The 22,369-nt window shown below is 38.1% G+C and overlaps 4 protein-coding genes across 4 annotated transcripts; all 4 read right to left on the bottom strand.

Moving 5' to 3' along the window:
- Positions 1-454: 454 nt before the first annotated feature.
- LOC146734989 (nodal homolog 3-A-like) lies at positions 455-1,830 on the bottom strand. The gene is made up of 2 exons (XM_085506711.1): positions 1,455-1,830; positions 455-1,341 (listed from the first exon to the last, which is right to left on the bottom strand). Exons 1-2 carry the CDS (start codon positions 1,828-1,830, stop codon positions 455-457), a joined length of 1,263 nt encoding a protein of 420 aa, XP_085362837.1.
- Positions 1,831-10,310: 8,480 nt separating this feature from the next.
- LOC146734988 (nodal homolog 3-A-like) lies at positions 10,311-11,686 on the bottom strand. The gene is made up of 2 exons (XM_085506710.1): positions 11,311-11,686; positions 10,311-11,197 (listed from the first exon to the last, which is right to left on the bottom strand). Exons 1-2 carry the CDS (start codon positions 11,684-11,686, stop codon positions 10,311-10,313), a joined length of 1,263 nt encoding a protein of 420 aa, XP_085362836.1.
- A 2,605-nt stretch (positions 11,687-14,291) lies between these two features.
- LOC146734987 (nodal homolog 3-A-like) lies at positions 14,292-15,564 on the bottom strand. The gene is made up of 2 exons (XM_085506709.1): positions 15,291-15,564; positions 14,292-15,178 (listed from the first exon to the last, which is right to left on the bottom strand). Exons 1-2 carry the CDS (start codon positions 15,562-15,564, stop codon positions 14,292-14,294), a joined length of 1,161 nt encoding a protein of 386 aa, XP_085362835.1.
- Positions 15,565-20,602: 5,038 nt separating this feature from the next.
- Positions 20,603-21,977, bottom strand: LOC146734986 (nodal homolog 3-A-like). The gene is made up of 2 exons (XM_085506708.1): positions 21,602-21,977; positions 20,603-21,489 (listed from the first exon to the last, which is right to left on the bottom strand). The coding sequence occupies exons 1-2, from the start codon at positions 21,975-21,977 to the stop codon at positions 20,603-20,605; spliced, it is 1,263 nt and encodes a 420-aa protein (XP_085362834.1).
- Positions 21,978-22,369: the final 392 nt, after the last annotated feature.

Genomic DNA, 22,369 nt, shown 5'->3' with positions numbered 1-22,369 from the left:
AACACAGACTATAAAATGGCAAAATATGCTAAATTTAGACTCTGTCTCAATTTACCGACACTGACAGAGTGATGGCGCTTGAACTCCTTGTCATGCTTATCCAACAATGTCGGAACAAGTTCTCACCTGCGAGAAAATAAAACTCGTGTTAGTTCGAATCGCTATCCGTTGCACATGTGAGACATATATCTGTTTGGTTTTTAGCTCTCCTTATACCGCTTATATTTGAAGATGCAATGCAACGTAATTGCTTCATTGTATATTTTACATCATAATATGTGATTGAAATGTCAGTGCGAGTATGTTGTATGAGGACAAATAGAAAGCTATTATTAATATATATTTATTATTATTATTATTATTATTATTATTAACTGTTCACAATAATATATAAATTTGTTTTATACATACGTAGATTATTAATAGTACAAAGCAAAGAATGTGTAGAATAATGCTATCTGCAACCACACTCCTGGACAATCATGTCTTCGTGTTCTTTAACAACGATATTGCCACGTTCATAGTATATCATACTTAAGGGCGATAATTTTACAGGAACACAGCTCGGAGTCGGAACGTGGTTTGAACTCACTTTGCGGACCATGCCCTGTATAATAGCATGGTTAGTGGGATTACCATCCGCTCGACTGGAACACGATCCAACACATTGAAAAGCATTAAAGGTTTTTGGAAAAATAACCCAAGCGCTCCATCCAATTTTCTCAAAGTCTACCATTAGATCAGATTTTTCACATGGATATGCAGGTCTGTCAACCAGCTTATTATTTTTCTTGCCATTTCCTCTCTTTTTCTGTCGTTTTCCACTGGATTCGTCGGGAGCTCGTATGACACGATTAAGAGGAAACATATTTTTTTCCTGGCGATATAGTTTCTTGTCAGATTTCTTGTACTTCTTCTGTGTCTGTGTGAATGTAACCAGTATGGCTTCATTGTTGATAACCCACATTTTTGCCTTTGAAGTATCATCGTTGTCATATGCAATACCGAGTTCTAAGGTGAAATTTACATTCTTCGACTTCACCAATCGTCTGACAAGTTTGGTGACTTTCAACAAAACCATGGCGTTGTTATTTTTTAAACATACATTCTTCACTCTCTGTGAAATAACTGAATCCCTTTGATGGCAAGTTTTGTTGTTGTCTTCTTGGCAACGTACTTCAATGATTTCATAAAGCGTGATCCGGACCTTCTTTTTGATGTGGTAATCTGGAAACGGTAATCTGACTTCAGCAAGCCGGAGTTTGTCTCCACGATTTAGAACACCAACATCAAAGGCGTAACGATACAGCAGTTGTGAAGTTGCTTCATGGCGAGTAATGCCTGGAAAGGAAAAATAAGAAAAGCTCAATCGCATGGAATTTGATTTGCCGAATGGATGCGCTATAAATTTTGTCACATGATTACATTGTTATAAATAATATTGTATTACTCACCTAATAACCTTGTAGAAAAACTTCTAATGGTGTCTGATTTTCTGATAGCCCTTTTTTCATATCTTAAATTACTGCCGTCATTGTTCTGCATGGCGTTGTAAAGTTCCAACATATATGACGCGGCAACAGGCTGGTGTTTTTGTAAAGTCTGATTAAACTCCTCTGCCAGTGTATCAATCGAACCGCCATAATGTTTCATCTGAGGAATACCTTGCTGATTTGACATGCCCGGCGAATCTTGGTCGCAATGAATGAGTATCTCTTCAGGATACATATTGTTTGTATTCTGTGCTACCAGAAAATCAAATGCGAAGACTACTGTGACTTGGAATATGAGTATATACTGCATAGAAGACATCGCGGTGTGTCGTTGCATAGCAAGTGTTCGTAACAAGGACGAAAACTGAATGACGGTACCCGATACCCATAGCGCTTATATATCGTCTACAATGCACATTAACATAACAGATCATTTACACGCGGCGAGTACAGTAATTTCAAAGAAGGCGCGAAGAATGTCGGGTCAGATTGAACATACTCCTCAGGAGCTATAGGTGTTAAATGTAATATAATTATTTATGGCTGCCGACAAAGGAAATTAAATGAATCGGCATTTAATGTGTTATGTAGTGACAACTGACCCATCACATCAACTACAATGGGTTTTATAGAAGTGCATTAAAACAATGCGTTATTATTTGCCTAAATAATAATTGTAATCTACGAATTATGTGTCGCTGTGGCGTAACGGATAGCGTGTCGGCTGTTATTTGAAATAAAGGCTAGTTGAAGACCATGTGTTCGAATCCCAGTGAATATACAAATCAATTTTCTAGTGCTTCGTCAGGGTTATATGTTGTTACTCATTCAGATAAATAAACGACAAACCGATGCAACCGTATTTTTACCTTACATATTAACTAGTGCTGCTGAGCAATACATGACGCCGGTAATATTCATATACATGGTTGTTACTAGGCTATTGCATTGCTTACAAATTGCGCTGCTACTGGTACCATCCATCGCCTAGTGTCGGCTAAACTTACCAGAGCTCTATCGATCCTTATGCCCATGTGTAAAAAATGAAGTTAACCTAGTTGATCGTCTACCTCCAGCCGGTAATATTCATAAACATGGTTGTTACTAGGCTATTGTATTGCTTACAAATTGCGCTGCTACTGGTACCATCCATCGCCTAGTGTCGGCTAAACTTACCAGAGCTCTATCGATCCTTATGCCCATGTGTAAAAAATGAAGTTAACCTAGTTGATCGTCTACCTCCAGCCGGTAATATTCATAAACATGGTTGTTACTAGGCTATTGTATTGCTTACAAATTGCGCTGCTACTGGTACCATCCATCGCCAAGTGTCGGCTAAACTTACCAGAGCTCTATCGATCTTTATGCCCATGTGTAAAAAATGAAGTTAACCTAGTTGATCGTCTACCTCCAGCCTTAGATTCTACGAAGATGTGAAAAGTTTACACGTTCGGCGTGCCATTAAAATGTCGGCATTGGAAGTAAATAGGCGGTACTGCTCTGAAGAATAAATAAGAGATGGGCTTCCGTGTACAGTGACAATGCACTTTGCTGAATCTTGCCGCATAACATATTTTGACGTTCTCCAATTATGTAGTCGAAGCGCCATCACGGGTGGATGTACAACGATTACTATGACTTTATATATTCATACAATAAGAGATGCGCTTCTGTGTACAGTGGCAAGGCGCTTTGCTGAATCTTCCCGCAAAAAAACATTTTGACGTTCTCCGATTATGTAGTGGAAGCGCCATCACCGATTAATGTTTATTATCCGTCTTTTTTGTTTTTTTACGTGAAAATTGTCACAACAAAGCGGGACCGAGTTAACACATTTGACTTGCCATTGACATGTCGGCATGTGTAAAGAAACTTGCGGCGCTATTGCCTGATATCTATTTCTATCATTTTGTCCAATCATAATCAAGTGGTATTAATCACCAAGCTCCAATACAATGGATAACAGTTTCTATATCGATGTACTCATTCTTGTTTCGTTTGATGGCCCACCGTTACAGCGTTCAAGGACCATCATACGATCTATGTTGGATAGTTCACACATATTCAACATCAACAATCCTAGAATTGCAGTTCTTTCTCCATATACGGGGTCCTAGTTTCTACGAAGATGTGAAAAGTTTACACGTTCGTCGTGCCATTAAAACGTCGGCATTGGAAGTGAATAGACGGTACTGCTCTTAGGAAGCGCGAATAATTACTACATCATGCAGTATCCTCCAAATGAATATCTTACAACCATTACTATCATGACTTCATATAAATAAGAGATGGGCTTCCGTGTACAGTGACAATGCGCTTTGCTGAATCTTGCCGCATAACATATTTTGACGTTCTCCAATTATGTAGTGGAAGCGCCATCACGGGTGGATGTACAACGATTACTATGACTTCATATATTCATACATATAAGAGATGCGCTTCTGTGTACAGTGACAAGGCGCTTTGCTGAATCTTGAATTGCCGCATAACATATTTTGACGTTCTCCAATTATGTAGTAGAATCGCCATCACCGATTAATGTTTATTATCCGTCTTTTTTGTTTGTTTTTGTTTGTTTGTTACGTGACAATTGTCACAACAAAGCTTGACCGAGTTAACACATTTGTCGTGCCGTTAACATGTGTAAAGAAACTTGTGGCGCTATTGCCTAATATCTATTTCATATCTAATACGTACTTCAATGATTTCATAAAGCGTGATCCGGACCTTTTTTTTGATGTGGTAATCTGGAAACGGTAATCTGACTTCAGCAAGCCGGAGTTTGTCTCCACGATTTAGAACACCAACATCAAAGGCGTAACGATACAGCAGTTGTGAAGTTGCTTCATGGCGAGTAATGCCTGGAAAGGAAAAATAAGAAAAGCTCAATCGCATGGAATTTGATTTGCCGAATGGATGCGCTATAAATTTTGTCACATGATTACATTGTTATAAATAATATTGTATTACTCACCTAATAACCTTGTAGAAAAACTTCTAATGGTGTCTGATTTTCTGATAGCCCTTTTTTCATATCTTAAATTACTGCCGTCATTGTTCTGCATGGCGTTGTAAAGTTCCAACATATATGACGCGGCAACAGGCTGGTGTTTTTGTAAAGTCTGATTAAACTCCTCTGCCAGTGTATCAATCGAACCGCCATAATGTTTCATCTGAGGAATACCTTGCTGATTTGACATGCCCGGCGAATCTTGGTCGCAATGAATGAGTATCTCTTCAGGATACATATTGTTTGTATTCTGTGCTACCAGAAAATCAAATGCGAAGACTACTGTGACTTGGAATATGAGTATATACTGCATAGAAGACATCGCGGTGTGTCGTTGCATAGCAAGTGTTCGTAACAAGGACGAAAACTGAATGACGGTACCCGATACCCATAGCGCTTATATATCGTCTACAATGCACATTAACATAACAGATCATTTACACGCGGCGAGTACAGTAATTTCAAAGAAGGCGCGAAGAATGTCGGGTCAGATTGAACATACTCCTCAGGAGCTATAGGTGTTAAATGTAATATAATTATTTATGGCTGCCGACAAAGGAAATTAAATGAATCGGCATTTAATGTGTTATGTAGTGACAACTGACCCATCACATCAACTACAATGGGTTTTATAGAAGTGCATTAAAACAATGCGTTATTATTTGCCTAAATAATAATTGTAATCTACGAATTATGTGTCGCTGTGGCGTAACGGATAGCGTGTCGGCTGTTATTTGAAATAAAGGCTAGTTGAAGACCATGTGTTCGAATCCCAGTGAATATACAAATCAATTTTCTAGTGCTTCGTCAGGGTTATATGTTGTTACTCATTCAGATAAATAAACGACAAACCGATGCAACCGTATTTTTACCTTACATATTAACTAGTGCTGCTGAGCAATACATGACGCCGGTAATATTCATATACATGGTTGTTACTAGGCTATTGCATTGCTTACAAATTGCGCTGCTACTGGTACCATCCATCGCCTAGTGTCGGCTAAACTTACCAGAGCTCTATCGATCCTTATGCCCATGTGTAAAAAATGAAGTTAACCTAGTTGATCGTCTACCTCCAGCCGGTAATATTCATAAACATGGTTGTTACTAGGCTATTGTATTGCTTACAAATTGCGCTGCTACTGGTACCATCCATCGCCTAGTGTCGGCTAAACTTACCAGAGCTCTATCGATCCTTATGCCCATGTGTAAAAAATGAAGTTAACCTAGTTGATCGTCTACCTCCAGCCGGTAATATTCATAAACATGGTTGTTACTAGGCTATTGTATTGCTTACAAATTGCGCTGCTACTGGTACCATCCATCGCCAAGTGTCGGCTAAACTTACCAGAGCTCTATCGATCTTTATGCCCATGTGTAAAAAATGAAGTTAACCTAGTTGATCGTCTACCTCCAGCCTTAGATTCTACGAAGATGTGAAAAGTTTACACGTTCGGCGTGCCATTAAAATGTCGGCATTGGAAGTAAATAGGCGGTACTGCTCTGAAGAATAAATAAGAGATGGGCTTCCGTGTACAGTGACAATGCACTTTGCTGAATCTTGCCGCATAACATATTTTGACGTTCTCCAATTATGTAGTCGAAGCGCCATCACGGGTGGATGTACAACGATTACTATGACTTTATATATTCATACAATAAGAGATGCGCTTCTGTGTACAGTGGCAAGGCGCTTTGCTGAATCTTCCCGCAAAAAAACATTTTGACGTTCTCCGATTATGTAGTGGAAGCGCCATCACCGATTAATGTTTATTATCCGTCTTTTTTGTTTTTTTACGTGAAAATTGTCACAACAAAGCGGGACCGAGTTAACACATTTGACTTGCCATTGACATGTCGGCATGTGTAAAGAAACTTGCGGCGCTATTGCCTGATATCTATTTCTATCATTTTGTCCAATCATAATCAAGTGGTATTAATCACCAAGCTCCAATACAATGGATAACAGTTTCTATATCGATGTACTCATTCTTGTTTCGTTTGATGGCCCACCGTTACAGCGTTCAAGGACCATCATACGATCTATGTTGGATAGTTCACACATATTCAACATCAACAATCCTAGAATTGCAGTTCTTTCTCCATATACGGGGTCCTAGTTTCTACGAAGATGTGAAAAGTTTACACGTTCGTCGTGCCATTAAAACGTCGGCATTGGAAGTGAATAGACGGTACTGCTCTTAGGAAGCGCGAATAATTACTACATCATGCAGTATCCTCCAAATGAATATCTTACAACCATTACTATCATGACTTCATATAAATAAGAGATGGGCTTCCGTGTACAGTGACAATGCGCTTTGCTGAATCTTGCCGCATAACATATTTTGACGTTCTCCAATTATGTAGTGGAAGCGCCATCACGGGTGGATGTACAACGATTACTATGACTTCATATATTCATACATATAAGAGATGCGCTTCTGTGTACAGTGACAAGGCGCTTTGCTGAATCTTGAATTGCCGCATAACATATTTTGACGTTCTCCAATTATGTAGTGGAATCGCCATCACCGATTAATGTTTATTATCCGTCTTTTTTGTTTGTTTTTGTTTGTTTGTTACGTGACAATTGTCACAACAAAGCTTGACCGAGTTAACACATTTGTCGTGCCGTTAACATGTGTAAAGAAACTTGTGGCGCTATTGCCTAATATCTATTTCATATCTAATACGTACTTCAATGATTTCATAAAGCGTGATCCGGACCTTTTTTTTGATGTGGTAATCTGGAAACGGTAATCTGACTTCAGCAAGCCGGAGTTTGTCTCCACGATTTAGAACACCAACATCAAAGGCGTAACGATACAGCAGTTGTGAAGTTGCTTCATGGCGAGTAATGCCTGGAAAGGAAAAATAAGAAAAGCTCAATCGCATGGAATTTGATTTGCCGAATGGATGCGCTATAAATTTTGTCACATGATTACATTGTTATAAATAATATTGTATTACTCACCTAATAACCTTGTAGAAAAACTTCTAATGGTGTCTGATTTTCTGATAGCCCTTTTTTCATATCTTAAATTACTGCCGTCATTGTTCTGCATGGCGTTGTAAAGTTCCAACATATATGACGCGGCAACAGGCTGGTGTTTTTGTAAAGTCTGATTAAACTCCTCTGCCAGTGTATCAATCGAACCGCCATAATGTTTCATCTGAGAAATACCTTGCTGCTTTGACATGCCCGGCGAATCTTGATCGCAATGAATGAGTATCTCTTCAGGATACATATTGTTTGTATTCTGTGCTACCAGAAAATCAAATGCGAAGACTACTGTGACTTGGAATATGAGTATATACTGCATATAAGACATCGCGGTGTGTCGTTGCATAGCAAGTGTTCGTAACAAGAACGAAAACTGAATGACGGTACCCGATACCCATAGCGCTTATATATCGTCTACAATGCACATTAACATAACAGATCATTTACACGCGGCGAGTACAGTAATTTCAAAGAAGGCGTGAAGAATGTCGGGTCAGATTGAACATACTCCTCAGGAGCTATAGGTGTTAAATGTAATATAATTATTCATGGCTGCCGACAAAGGAAATTAAATGAATCGGCATTTAATGTGTTATGTAGTGACAACTGACCCATCACATCAACTAAAATGGATTTTATAGAAGTGCATTAAAACAATGCGTTATTATTTGCCTAAATAATAATTGTAATCTACGAATTATGTGTCGCTGTGGCGTAACGGATAGCGTGTCGGCTGTTATTTGAAATAAAGGCTAGTTGAAGACCATGTGTTCGAATCCCAGTGAATATACTAATCAATTTTCTAGTGCTTCGTCAGGGTTATATGTTGTTACTCATTCAGATAAATAAACGACAAACCAATGCAACCGTATTTTTACCTTACATATTAACTAGTGCTGCTGAGCAATACATGACGCCGGTAATATTCATAAACATGGTTGTTACTATGCTATTGTATTGCTTACAAATTGCGCTGCTACTGGTACCATCCATCGCCTAGTGTCGGCTAAACTTACCAGAGCTCTATCGATCCTTATGCCCATGTGTAACAAATGAAGTTAACCTAGTTGATCGTCTACCTCCAGCCTTAGTTTCTACGAAAATGTGAAAAGTTTACACGTTCGGCGTGCCATTAAAATGTCGGCATTGGAAGTAAATAGGCGGTACTGCTCTGAGGAATAAATAAGAGATGGGCTTCCGTGTACAGTGACAATGCACTTTGCTGAATCTTGCCGCATAACATATTTTGACGTTCTCCAATTATGTAGTCGAAGCGCCATCACGGGTGGATGTACAACGATTACTATGTCTTTACATATTCATACAATAAGAGATGCGCTTCTGTGTACAGTGGCAAGGCGCTTTGCTGAATCTTCCCGCAAAAAAAACATTTTGACGTTCTCCGATTATGTAGTGGAAGCGCCATCACCGATTAATGTTTATTATCCGTCTTTTTTGTTTTTTTACGTGAAAATTGTCACAACAAAGCGGGACCGAGTTAACACATTTGTCTTGCCGTTAACATGTCGGCATGTGTAAAGAAACTTGCGGCGCTATTGCCTGATATCTATTTCTATCATTTTGTCCAATCATAATCAACTGCTATTAATCACCAAGCTCCAATACAATGGATAACAGTTTCTATATCGATGTACTCATTCTTGTTTCGTTTGATGGTCCACTGTTACAGCGTTCAAGGGCCATCATACGATCTATGTTGGATAGTTCACACATATTCAACATCAACAATCCTAGAATTGCAGTTTTTTCTCCATATACGGGGTCTTAGTTTCTACGAAGATGTGAAAAGTTTACACGTTCGTCGTGCCATTAAAACGTCGGCATTGGAAGTGAATAGACGGTACTGCTCTGAGGAAGCGCGAATAATTACTACATCATGCAGTATCCTCCAAATGAATATCTTACAACGATTACTATCATGACTTCATATAAATAAGTGATGGGCTTCCGTGTACAGTGACAATGCGCTTTGCTGAATCTTGCCGCATAACATATTTTGACGTTCTCCAATTATGTAGTGGAAGCGCCATCACCGATTAATGTTTATTATCCGTCTTTTTTGTTTGTTTTTGTTTGTTTGTTACGTGACAATTGTCACAACAAAGCTTGACCGAGTTAACACATTTGTCGTGCCGTTAACATGTGTAAAGAAACTTGTGGCGCTATTGCCTAATATCTATTTCTATCATTTTGTCCAACCATAATGATCAACTGGTATTAATCATCATCGAGCGCCGATACAATGAATAATAGTTTCTAATCTATAGTTTTCTTTAATGACTAACTTTTAAGTGCATAGCAATATGCCAATTTTGTTCATTTTTCATGCAATTAAACACAGACTATAAAATGGCAAAATATGCTAAATTTAGACTCTGTCTCAATTTACCGACACTGACAGAGTGATGGCGCTTGAACTCCTTGTCATGCTTATCCAACAATGTCGGAACAAGTTCTCACCTGCGAGAAAATAAAACTCGTGTTAGTTCGAATCGCTATCCGTTGCACATGTGAGACATATATCTGTTTGGTTTTTAGCTCTCCTTATACCGCTTATATTTGAAGATGCAATGCAACGTAATTGCTTCATTGTATATTTTACATCATAATATGTGATTGAAATGTCAGTGCGAGTATGTTGTATGAGGACAAATAGAAAGCTATTATTAATATATATTTATTATTATTATTATTATTAACTGTTCACAATAATATATAAATTTGTTTTATACATACGTAGATTATTAATAGTACAAAGCAAAGAATGTGTAGAATAATGCTATCTGCAACCACACTCCTGGACAATCATGTCTTCGTGTTCTTTAACAACGATATTGCCACGTTCATAGTATATCATACTTAAGGGCGATAATTTTACAGGAACACAGCTCGGAGTCGGAACGTGGTTTGAACTCACTTTGCGGACCATGCCCTGTATAATAGCATGGTTAGTGGGATTACCATCCGCTCGACTGGAACACGATCCAACACATTGAAAAGCATTAAAGGTTTTTGGAAAAATAACCCAAGCGCTCCATCCAATTTTCTCAAAGTCTACCATTAGATCAGATTTTTCACATGGATATGCAGGTCTGTCAACCAGCTTATTATTTTTCTTGCCATTTCCTCTTTTTTTCTGTCGTTTTCCACTGGATTCGTCGGGAGCTAGTATGACACGATTAAGAGGAAACATATTTTTTTCCTGGCGATATAGTTTCTTGTCAGATTTCTTGTACTTCTTCTGTGTCTGTGTGAATGTAACCAGTATGGCTTCATTGTTGATAACCCACATTTTTGCCTTTGAAGTATCATCGTTGTCATATGCAATACCGAGTTCTAAGGTGAAATTTACATTCTTCGACTTCACCAATCGTCTGACAAGTTTGGTGACTTTCAACAAAACCATGGCGTTGTTATTTTTTAAACATACATTCTTCACTCTCTGTGAAATAACTGAATCCCTTTGATGGCAAGTTTTGTTGTTGTCTTCTTGGCAACGTACTTCAATGATTTCATAAAGCGTGATCCGGACCTTCTTTTTGATGTGGTAATCTGGAAACGGTAATCTGACTTCAGCAAGCCGGAGTTTGTCTCCACGATTTAGAACACCAACATCAAAGGCGTAACGATACAGCAGTTGTGAAGTTGCTTCATGGCGAGTAATGCCTGGAAAGGAAAAATAAGAAAAGCTCAATCGCATGGAATTTGATTTGCCGAATGGATGCGCTATAAATTTTGTCACATGATTACATTGTTATAAATAATATTGTATTACTCACCTAATAACCTTGTAGAAAAACTTCTAATGGTGTCTGATTTTCTGATAGCCCTTTTTTCATATCTTAAATTACTGCCGTCATTGTTCTGCATGGCGTTGTAAAGTTCCAACATATATGACGCGGCAACAGGCTGGTGTTTTTGTAAAGTCTGATTAAACTCCTCTGCCAGTGTATCAATCGAACCGCCATAATGTTTCATCTGAGGAATACCTTGCTGATTTGACATGCCCGGCGAATCTTGGTCGCAATGAATGAGTATCTCTTCAGGATACATATTGTTTGTATTCTGTGCTACCAGAAAATCAAATGCGAAGACTACTGTGACTTGGAATATGAGTATATACTGCATAGAAGACATCGCGGTGTGTCGTTGCATAGCAAGTGTTCGTAACAAGGACGAAAACTGAATGACGGTACCCGATACCCATAGCGCTTATATATCGTCTACAATGCACATTAACATAACAGATCATTTACACGCGGCGAGTACAGTAATTTCAAAGAAGGCGCGAAGAATGTCGGGTCAGATTGAACATACTCCTCAGGAGCTATAGGTGTTAAATGTAATATAATTATTTATGGCTGCCGACAAAGGAAATTAAATGAATCGGCATTTAATGTGTTATGTAGTGACAACTGACCCATCACATCAACTACAATGGGTTTTATAGAAGTGCATTAAAACAATGCGTTATTATTTGCCTAAATAATAATTGTAATCTACGAATTATGTGTCGCTGTGGCGTAACGGATAGCGTGTCGGCTGTTATTTGAAATAAAGGCTAGTTGAAGACCATGTGTTCGAATCCCAGTGAATATACAAATCAATTTTCTAGTGCTTCGTCAGGGTTATATGTTGTTACTCATTCAGATAAATAAACGACAAACCAATGCAACCGTATTTTTACCTTACATATTAACTAGTGCTGCTGAGCAATACATGACGCCGGTAATATTCATATACATGGTTGTTACTATGCTATTGTATTGCTTACAAATTGCGCTGCTACTGGTACCATCCATCGCCTAGTGTCGGCTAAACTTACCAGAGCTCTATCGATCCTTATGCCCATGTGTAACAAATGAAGTTAACCTAGTTGATCGTCTACCTCCAGCCTCAGTTTCTACGAAAATGTGAAAAGTTTACACGTTCGGCATGCCATTAAAATGTCGGCATTGGAAGTAAATAGGCGGTACTGCTCTGAGGAATAAATAAGAGATGGGCTTCCGTGTACAGTGACAATGCACTTTGCTGAATCTTGCCGCATAACATATTTTGACGTTCTCCAATTATGTAGTCGAAGCGCCATCACGGGTGGATGTACAACGATTACTATGACTTTATATATTCATACAATAAGAGATGCGCTTCTGTGTACAGTGGCATGGCGCTTTGCTGAATCTTCCCGCAAAAAAACATTTTGACGTTCTCCGATTATGTAGTGGAAGCGCCATCACCGATTAATGTTTATTATCCGTCTTTTTTGTTTTTTTACGTGAAAATTGTCATAACAAAGAGGGACCGAGTTAACACATTTGTCGTGCCGTTAACATGTCGGCACGTGTAAAGAAACTTGCGGCGCTATTGCCTGATATCTATTTCTATCATTTTGTCCAATCATAATCAAGTGGTATTAATCACCAAGCTCCAATACAATGGATAACAGTTTCTATATCGATGTAATCATTCTTGTTTCGTTTGATGGTCCACCGTTACAGCGTTCAAGGGCCATCATACGATCTATGTTGGATAGTTCACACATATTCAACATCAACAATCCTAGAATTGCAGTTTTTTCTCCATATACGGGGTCTTAGTTTCTACGAAGATGTGAAAAGTTTACACGTTCGTCGTGCCATTAAAACGTCGGCATTGGAAGTGAATAGACGGTACTGCTCTGAGGAAGCGCGAATAATTACTACATCATGCAGTATCCTCCAAATGAATATCTTACAACGATTACTATCATGACTTCATATAAATAAGAGATGGGCTTCCGTGTACAGTGACAATGCGCTTTGCTGAATCTTGCCGCATAACATATTTTTACGTTCTCCAATTATGTAGTCGAAGCGCCATCACGGGTGGATGTACAACGATTACTATGACTTCATATATTCATACATATAAGAGATGCGCTTCTGTGTACAGTGACAAGGCGCTTTGCTGAATCTTGAATTGCCGCATAAAACATTTTGACGTTCTCCGATTATGTAGTGGAAGCGCCATCACCGATTAATGTTTATTATCCGTCTTTTTTGTTTGTTTTTGTTTGTTTGTTACGTGACAAATGTCACAACAAAGCTTGACCGAGTTAACACATTTGTCGTGCCGTTAACATGTCGGCATGTGTAAAGAAACTTGTGGCGCTATTGGCTAATATCTATTTCTATCATTTTGTCCAACCATAATGATCAACTGGTATTAATCATCATCGAGCGCCGATACAATGAATAATAGTTTCTAATCTATAGTTTTCTTTAATGACTAACTTTTAAGTGCATAGCAATATGCCAATTTTGTTCATTTTTCATGCAATTAAACACAGACTATAAAATGGCAAAATATGGTAAATTTAGACTCTGTCTCAATTTACCGACACTGACCGAGTGATGGCGCTTGAACTCCTCGTAATGCTTATCCAACAATGTCGGAACAAGATTTCACCTGCGAGAAAATAAAACTCGTGTTAGTTCGAATCGTTATCCGTTGCACATGTGAGACATATATCTTTCTGGTTTTTAGCTCTCGTTATACCGCTTATATTTGAAGATGCAATGCAACGTAATTGCTTCATTGTATATTTTACATCATAATATGTGATTGAAATGTCAGTGCGAGTATGTTGTATGAGGACAAATAGAAAGCTATTATTAATATATATTTATTATTATTATTAACTGTTCACAATAATATATAAATTTGTTTTATACATACGTACATTATTAATAGTACAAAGCAAAGAATTTGTAGAATAATGCTATCTGCAACCACACTCCTGTACAATCATGTCTTCGTGTTCTTTAACAACGATATTGCCACGTTCATAGTATATCATACTTAAGGGCGATAATTTTACAGGAACACAGCTCGGAGTCGGAACGTGGTTTGAACTCACTTTGCGGACCATGCCCTGTATAATAGCATGGTTGGTGGGATTACCATCCGCTCGACTGGAACACGATCCAACACATTGAAAAGCATTAAAAGTTTTTGGAAAAATAACCCAAGCGCTCCATCCAATTTTCTCAAAGTCTATCATTAGATCAGATTTTTCACATGGATATGCAGGTCTGTCAACTAGCTTATTATTTTTCTTGCCATTTCCTCTCTTTTTCTGTCGTTTTCCACTGGATTCGTTAGGAGCTCGTATGACACGATTAACAGGAAACATATTTTTTTCCTGGCGATATAGTCTCTTGTCAGATTTCTTGTACTTCTTCTGTGTCTGTGTGAATGTAACCAGTATGGCTTCATTGTTGATAACCCACATTTTTGTCTTCAAAGTATCATCGTTGTCATATGCAATACCGAGTTCTAAGGTGAAATTTACACTCTTCGACTTCACCAATCGTCTGACAAGTTTGGTGACTTTCAACAAAACCATGGCGTTGTTATTTTTTAAACATACATTTTTCACTCTCTGTGAAATAACTGAATCCCGTTGATGGCAAGTTTTGTTGTTGTCTTCTTGGCAACGTACTTCAATGATTTCATAAAGCGTGATCCGGACCTTCTTTATGATGTGGTAATCTGGAAACGGTAATCTGACTTCAGCAAGCCGGAGTTTGTCTCCACGATTTAGAACACCAATATCAAAGGTGTAACGATACAGCAGTTGTGAAGTTGCTTCATGGCGAGTAATGCCTGGAAAGGATAAATAAGAAAAGCTCAATCGCATGGAATTTGATTTGCCGAATGGATCGCTATAAATTTTGTCACATGCTTACATTGTTATAAATAATATTGTATTACTCACCTAATAACCTTGTAGAAAAACTTTTAATGGTGTCTGATTTTCTGATAGCCCTTTTTTCATATCTTAAATTACTGCCGTCATTGTTCTGCATGGCGTTGTAAAGTTCCAACATATATGACGCGGCAACAGGCTGGTGTTTTTGTAAAGTCTGATTAAACTCCTCTGCCAGTGTATCAATCGAACCGCCATAATGTTTCATCTGAGGAATACCTTGCTGCTTTGACATGCCCGGCGAATCTTGATCGCAATGAATGAGTATCTCTTCAGGATACATATATTACACGCGGCGAGTACAGTAATTTCAAAGAAGGCGCGAAGAATGTCGGGTCAGATTGAACTAACACGACTTTTATTTTCTCGCAGGTGAGAACTTGTTCCGACATTGTTGGATAAGCATTACGAGGAGTTCAAGTGCCATCACTCGGTCAGTGTCGGTAAATTGAGACAGAGTCTAAATTTAGCATATTTTGCCATTTTATAGTCTGTGTTTAATTGCATGAAAAATGAACAAAATTGGCATATTGCTATGCACTTAAAAGTTAGTCATTAAAGAAAACTATAGATTAGAAACTATTATTCATTGTATCGGCGCTCGATGATGATTAATACCAGTTGATCATTATGGTTGGACAAAATGATAGAAATAGATATTAGGCAATAGCGTTACAAGTTTCTTTACACATGCCGACATGTTACCGGCACGACAAATGTGTTAACTCGGTCAAGCTTTGTTGTGACATTTGTCACGTAACAAACAAACAAAAACAAACAAAAAAGACGGATAATAAACATTAATCGGTGATGGCGCTTCCACTACATAATCGGAGAACGTCAAAATGTTTTATGCGGCAATTCAAGATTCAGCAAAGCGCCTTGTCACTGTACACAGAAGCGCATCTCTTATATGTATGAATATATGAAGTCATAGTAATCGTTGTACATCCACCCGTGATGGCGCTTCGACTACATAATTGGAGAACGTCAAAATATGTTATGCGGCAAGATTCAGCAAAGTGCATTGTCACTGTACACGGAAGCCCATCTCTTATTTATATGAAGTCATGATAGTAATCGTTGTAAGATATTCATTTGGAGGATACTGCATGATGTAGTAATAATTCGCGCTTCCTCAGAGCAGTACCGTCTATTCACTTCCAATGCCGACGTTTTAATGGCACGACGAACGTGTAAACTTTTCACATCTTCGTAGAAACTAAGACCCCGTATATGGAGAAAAAACTGCAATTCTAGGATTGTTGATGTTGAATATGTGTGAACTATCCAACATAGATCGTATGATGGCCCTTGAACGCTGTAACGGTGGACCACCAAACGAAACAAGAATGATTACATCGATATAGAAACTGTTATCCATTGTATTGGGGCTTGGTGATTAATACCACTTGATTATGATTGGACAAAATGATAGAAATAGATATCAGGCAATAGCGCCGCAAGTTTCTTTACACATGCCGACATGTTAACGGCACGACAAATGTGTTAACTCGGTCCCTCTTTGTTATGACAATTTTCACGTAAAAAAACAAAAAAGACGGATAATAAACATTAATCGGTGATGGCGCTTCCACTACATAATCGGAGAACGTCAAAATGTTTTATGCGGCAATTCAAGATTCAGCAAAGCGCCTTGTCACTGTACACAGAAGCGCATCTCTTATATGTATGAATATATGAAGTCATAGTAATCGTTGTACATCCACCCGTGATGGCGCTTCGACTACATAATTGGAGAACGTCAAAATATGTTATGCGGCAAGATTCAGCAAAGCGCATTTTCACTGTACACGGAAGCCCATCTCTTATTTATATGAAGTCATGATAGTAATCGTTGTAAGATATTAATTTGGAGGATACTGCATGATGTAGTAATTATTCGCGCTTCCTCAGAGCAGTACCGTCTATTCACTTCCAATGCCGACGTTTTAATGGCACGACGAACGTGTAAACTTTTCACATCTTCGTAGAAACTAAGACCCCGTATATGGAGAAAAAAACTGCAATTCTAGGATTGTTGATGTTGAATATGTGTGAACTATCCAACATAAATCGTATGATGGCCCTTGAACGCTGTAACAGTGGACCATCAAACGAAACAAGAATGAGTACATCGATATAGAAACTGTTATCCATTGTATTGGAGCTTGGTGATTAATAGCAGTTGATTATGATTGGACAAAATGATAGAAATAGATATCAGGCAATAGCGCCGCAAGTTTCTTTACACATGCCGACATGTTAACGGCACGACAAATGTGTTAACTCGGTCCCGCTTTGTTATGACAATTTTCACGTAAAAAAACAAAAAAGACGGATAATAAACATTAATCGGTGATGGCGCTTCCACTACATAATCGGAGAACGTCAAAATTTTTTTTGCGGGAAGATTCAGCAAAGCGCCTTGTCACTGTACACAGAAGCGCATCTCTTATTGTATGAATATATAAAGTCATAGTAATCGTTGTACATCCACCCGTGATGGCGCTTCGACTACATAATTGGAGAACGTCAAAATATGTTATGCGGCAAGATTCAGCAAAGCGCATTGTCACTGTACACGGAAGCCCATCTCGTATTTATTCCTCAGAGCAGTACCACCTATTCACTTCCAATGCCGACATTTTAATGGCACGCTGAACGTGTAAACTTTTCACATTTTCGTAGAAACTAAGGCTGGAGGTAGACGATCAACTAGGTTAACTTCATTTTTTACACATGGGCATAAGGATCGATAGAGCTCTGGTAAGTTTAGCCAACACTAGGCGATGGATGGTACCAGTAGCAGCGCAATTTGTAAGCAATACAATATCATAGTAACAACCATGTTTATGAATATTACCGGCGTCATGTATTGCTCAGCAGCACTAGTTAATATGTAAGGTAAAAATACGGTTGCATTGGTTTGTCGTTTATTTATCTGAATGAGTAACAACATATAACCCTGACGAAGCACTAGAAAATTGATTAGTATATTCACTAGGATTCGAACACATGGTCTTCAACTAGCCTTTATTTCAAATAACAGCCGACACGCTATCCGTTACGCCACAGCGACACATAATTTGTAGATTACAATTATTATTTAGACAAATAATAACAACATATAATGTTAGACAAATAATAACGCATTGTTTTAATGCACTTCTATAAAACCCATTTTAGTTGATGTGATGGGTCAGTTGTCACTACATAACACATTAAATGCCGATTCATTTAATTTCCTTTGTCGGCAGCCATGAATAATTATATTACATTTAACACCTATAGCTCCTGAGGAGTATGTTCAAGCTGACCCGACATTCTTCACGCCTTCTTTGAAATTACTGTACTCGCCGCGTGTAAATGATCTGTTGTGTTAATGTGCATTGTAGACGATATATAAGCGCTATGGGTATCGGGTACCGTCATTCAGTTTTCGTTCTTGTTACGAACACTTTCTACGAAAATGTGAAAAGTTTACACGTTCGGCATGCCATTAAAATGTCGGCATTGGAAGTAAATAGGCGGTACTGCTCTGAGGAATAAATAAGAGATGGGCTTCCGTGTACAGTGACAATGCACTTTGCTGAATCTTGCCGCATAACATATTTTGACGTTCTCCAATTATGTAGTCGAAGCGCCATCACGGGTGGATGTACAACGATTACTATGACTTTATATATTCATACAATAAGAGATGCGCTTCTGTGTACAGTGGCATGGCGCTTTGCTGAATCTTCCCGCAAAAAAACATTTTGACGTTCTCCGATTATGTAGTGGAAGCGCCATCACCGATTAATGTTTATTATCCGTCTTTTTTGTTTTTTTACGTGAAAATTGTCATAACAAAGAGGGACCGAGTTAACACATTTGTCGTGCCGTTAACATGTCGGCACGTGTAAAGAAACTTGCGGCGCTATTGCCTGATATCTATTTCTATCATTTTGTCCAATCATAATCAAGTGGTATTAATCACCAAGCTCCAATACAATGGATAACAGTTTCTATATCGATGTAATCATTCTTGTTTCGTTTGATGGTCCACCGTTACAGCGTTCAAGGGCCATCATACGATCTATGTTGGATAGTTCACACATATTCAACATCAACAATCCTAGAATTGCAGTTTTTTCTCCATATACGGGGTCTTAGTTTCTACGAAGATGTGAAAAGTTTACACGTTCGTCGTGCCATTAAAACGTCGGCATTGGAAGTGAATAGACGGTACTGCTCTGAGGAAGCGCGAATAATTACTACATCATGCAGTATCCTCCAAATGAATATCTTACAACGATTACTATCATGACTTCATATAAATAAGAGATGGGCTTCCGTGTACAGTGACAATGCGCTTTGCTGAATCTTGCCGCATAACATATTTTTACGTTCTCCAATTATGTAGTCGAAGCGCCATCACGGGTGGATGTACAACGATTACTATGACTTCATATATTCATACATATAAGAGATGCGCTTCTGTGTACAGTGACAAGGCGCTTTGCTGAATCTTGAATTGCCGCATAAAACATTTTGACGTTCTCCGATTATGTAGTGGAAGCGCCATCACCGATTAATGTTTATTATCCGTCTTTTTTGTTTGTTTTTGTTTGTTTGTTACGTGACAAATGTCACAACAAAGCTTGACCGAGTTAACACATTTGTCGTGCCGTTAACATGTCGGCATGTGTAAAGAAACTTGTGGCGCTATTGGCTAATATCTATTTCTATCATTTTGTCCAACCATAATGATCAACTGGTATTAATCATCATCGAGCGCCGATACAATGAATAATAGTTTCTAATCTATAGTTTTCTTTAATGACTAACTTTTAAGTGCATAGCAATATGCCAATTTTGTTCATTTTTCATGCAATTAAACACAGACTATAAAATGGCAAAATATGGTAAATTTAGACTCTGTCTCAATTTACCGACACTGACCGAGTGATGGCGCTTGAACTCCTCGTAATGCTTATCCAACAATGTCGGAACAAGATTTCACCTGCGAGAAAATAAAACTCGTGTTAGTTCGAATCGTTATCCGTTGCACATGTGAGACATATATCTTTCTGGTTTTTAGCTCTCGTTATACCGCTTATATTTGAAGATGCAATGCAACGTAATTGCTTCATTGTATATTTTACATCATAATATGTGATTGAAATGTCAGTGCGAGTATGTTGTATGAGGACAAATAGAAAGCTATTATTAATATATATTTATTATTATTATTAACTGTTCACAATAATATATAAATTTGTTTTATACATACGTACATTATTAATAGTACAAAGCAAAGAATTTGTAGAATAATGCTATCTGCAACCACACTCCTGTACAATCATGTCTTCGTGTTCTTTAACAACGATATTGCCACGTTCATAGTATATCATACTTAAGGGCGATAATTTTACAGGAACACAGCTCGGAGTCGGAACGTGGTTTGAACTCACTTTGCGGACCATGCCCTGTATAATAGCATGGTTGGTGGGATTACCATCCGCTCGACTGGAACACGATCCAACACATTGAAAAGCATTAAAAGTTTTTGGAAAAATAACCCAAGCGCTCCATCCAATTTTCTCAAAGTCTATCATTAGATCAGATTTTTCACATGGATATGCAGGTCTGTCAACTAGCTTATTATTTTTCTTGCCATTTCCTCTCTTTTTCTGTCGTTTTCCACTGGATTCGTTAGGAGCTCGTATGACACGATTAACAGGAAACATATTTTTTTCCTGGCGATATAGTCTCTTGTCAGATTTCTTGTACTTCTTCTGTGTCTGTGTGAATGTAACCAGTATGGCTTCATTGTTGATAACCCACATTTTTGTCTTCAAAGTATCATCGTTGTCATATGCAATACCGAGTTCTAAGGTGAAATTTACACTCTTCGACTTCACCAATCGTCTGACAAGTTTGGTGACTTTCAACAAAACCATGGCGTTGTTATTTTTTAAACATACATTTTTCACTCTCTGTGAAATAACTGAATCCCGTTGATGGCAAGTTTTGTTGTTGTCTTCTTGGCAACGTACTTCAATGATTTCATAAAGCGTGATCCGGACCTTCTTTATGATGTGGTAATCTGGAAACGGTAATCTGACTTCAGCAAGCCGGAGTTTGTCTCCACGATTTAGAACACCAATATCAAAGGTGTAACGATACAGCAGTTGTGAAGTTGCTTCATGGCGAGTAATGCCTGGAAAGGATAAATAAGAAAAGCTCAATCGCATGGAATTTGATTTGCCGAATGGATCGCTATAAATTTTGTCACATGCTTACATTGTTATAAATAATATTGTATTACTCACCTAATAACCTTGTAGAAAAACTTTTAATGGTGTCTGATTTTCTGATAGCCCTTTTTTCATATCTTAAATTACTGCCGTCATTGTTCTGCATGGCGTTGTAAAGTTCCAACATATATGACGCGGCAACAGGCTGGTGTTTTTGTAAAGTCTGATTAAACTCCTCTGCCAGTGTATCAATCGAACCGCCATAATGTTTCATCTGAGGAATACCTTGCTGCTTTGACATGCCCGGCGAATCTTGATCGCAATGAATGAGTATCTCTTCAGGATACATATTGTTTGTATTCCGTGCTACCAGAAAATCAAATGCGAAGACTACTGTGACTTGGAATATGAGTATATACTGCATATAAGACATCGCGGTGTGTCGTTGCATGGCAAGTGTTCGTAACAAGAACGAAAACTGAATGACGGTACCCGATACCCATAGCGCTTATATATCGTCTACAATGCACATTAACACAACAGATCATTTACACGCGGCGAGTACAGTAATTTCAAAGAAGGCGTGAAGAATGTCGGGTCAGATTGAACATACTCCTCAGGAGCTATAGGTGTTAAATGTAATATAATTATTCATGGCTGCCGACAAAGGAAATTAAATGAATCGGCATTTAATGTGTTATGTAGTGACAACTGACCCATCACATCAACTAAAATGGGTTTTATAGAAATGCATTAAAACAATGCGTTATTATTTGTCTAACATTATATGTTGTTATTATTTGTCTAAATAATAATTGTAATCTACAAATTATGTGTCGCTGT

The sequence above is a fragment of the Saccoglossus kowalevskii genome, chromosome 13, assembly GCF_978046115.1.
Source record: "Saccoglossus kowalevskii chromosome 13, keSacKowa6.1, whole genome shotgun sequence".
In the NCBI taxonomy this organism is placed as follows: Eukaryota; Metazoa; Hemichordata; class Enteropneusta; family Harrimaniidae; genus Saccoglossus; species Saccoglossus kowalevskii.
The sequence above is the reverse complement of the archived record's forward strand: the minus strand, read 5'-3'. Positions and strand labels throughout refer to the sequence as shown.

Bases quoted from the DNA above. Each gene is read 5' to 3' on its own strand.
- LOC146734989 (XM_085506711.1), bottom strand. From the start codon at position 1,830: ATGCAACGACACACCGCGATGTCTTCTATGCAGTATATACTCATATTC. The intron at 1,342-1,454 runs GTGAGTAATACA...TTTCCTTTCCAG, and splicing joins TTTTTCTACAAGGTTATTAG to GCATTACTCGCCATGAAGCA.
- LOC146734988 (XM_085506710.1), bottom strand. From the start codon at position 11,686: ATGCAACGACACACCGCGATGTCTTCTATGCAGTATATACTCATATTC. The intron at 11,198-11,310 runs GTGAGTAATACA...TTTCCTTTCCAG, and splicing joins TTTTTCTACAAGGTTATTAG to GCATTACTCGCCATGAAGCA.
- LOC146734987 (XM_085506709.1), bottom strand. From the start codon at position 15,564: ATGTATCCTGAAGAGATACTCATTCATTGCGATCAAGATTCGCCGGGC. The intron at 15,179-15,290 runs GTGAGTAATACA...TATCCTTTCCAG, and splicing joins TTTTTCTACAAGGTTATTAG to GCATTACTCGCCATGAAGCA.
- LOC146734986 (XM_085506708.1), bottom strand. From the start codon at position 21,977: ATGCAACGACACACCGCGATGTCTTATATGCAGTATATACTCATATTC. The intron at 21,490-21,601 runs GTGAGTAATACA...TATCCTTTCCAG, and splicing joins TTTTTCTACAAGGTTATTAG to GCATTACTCGCCATGAAGCA.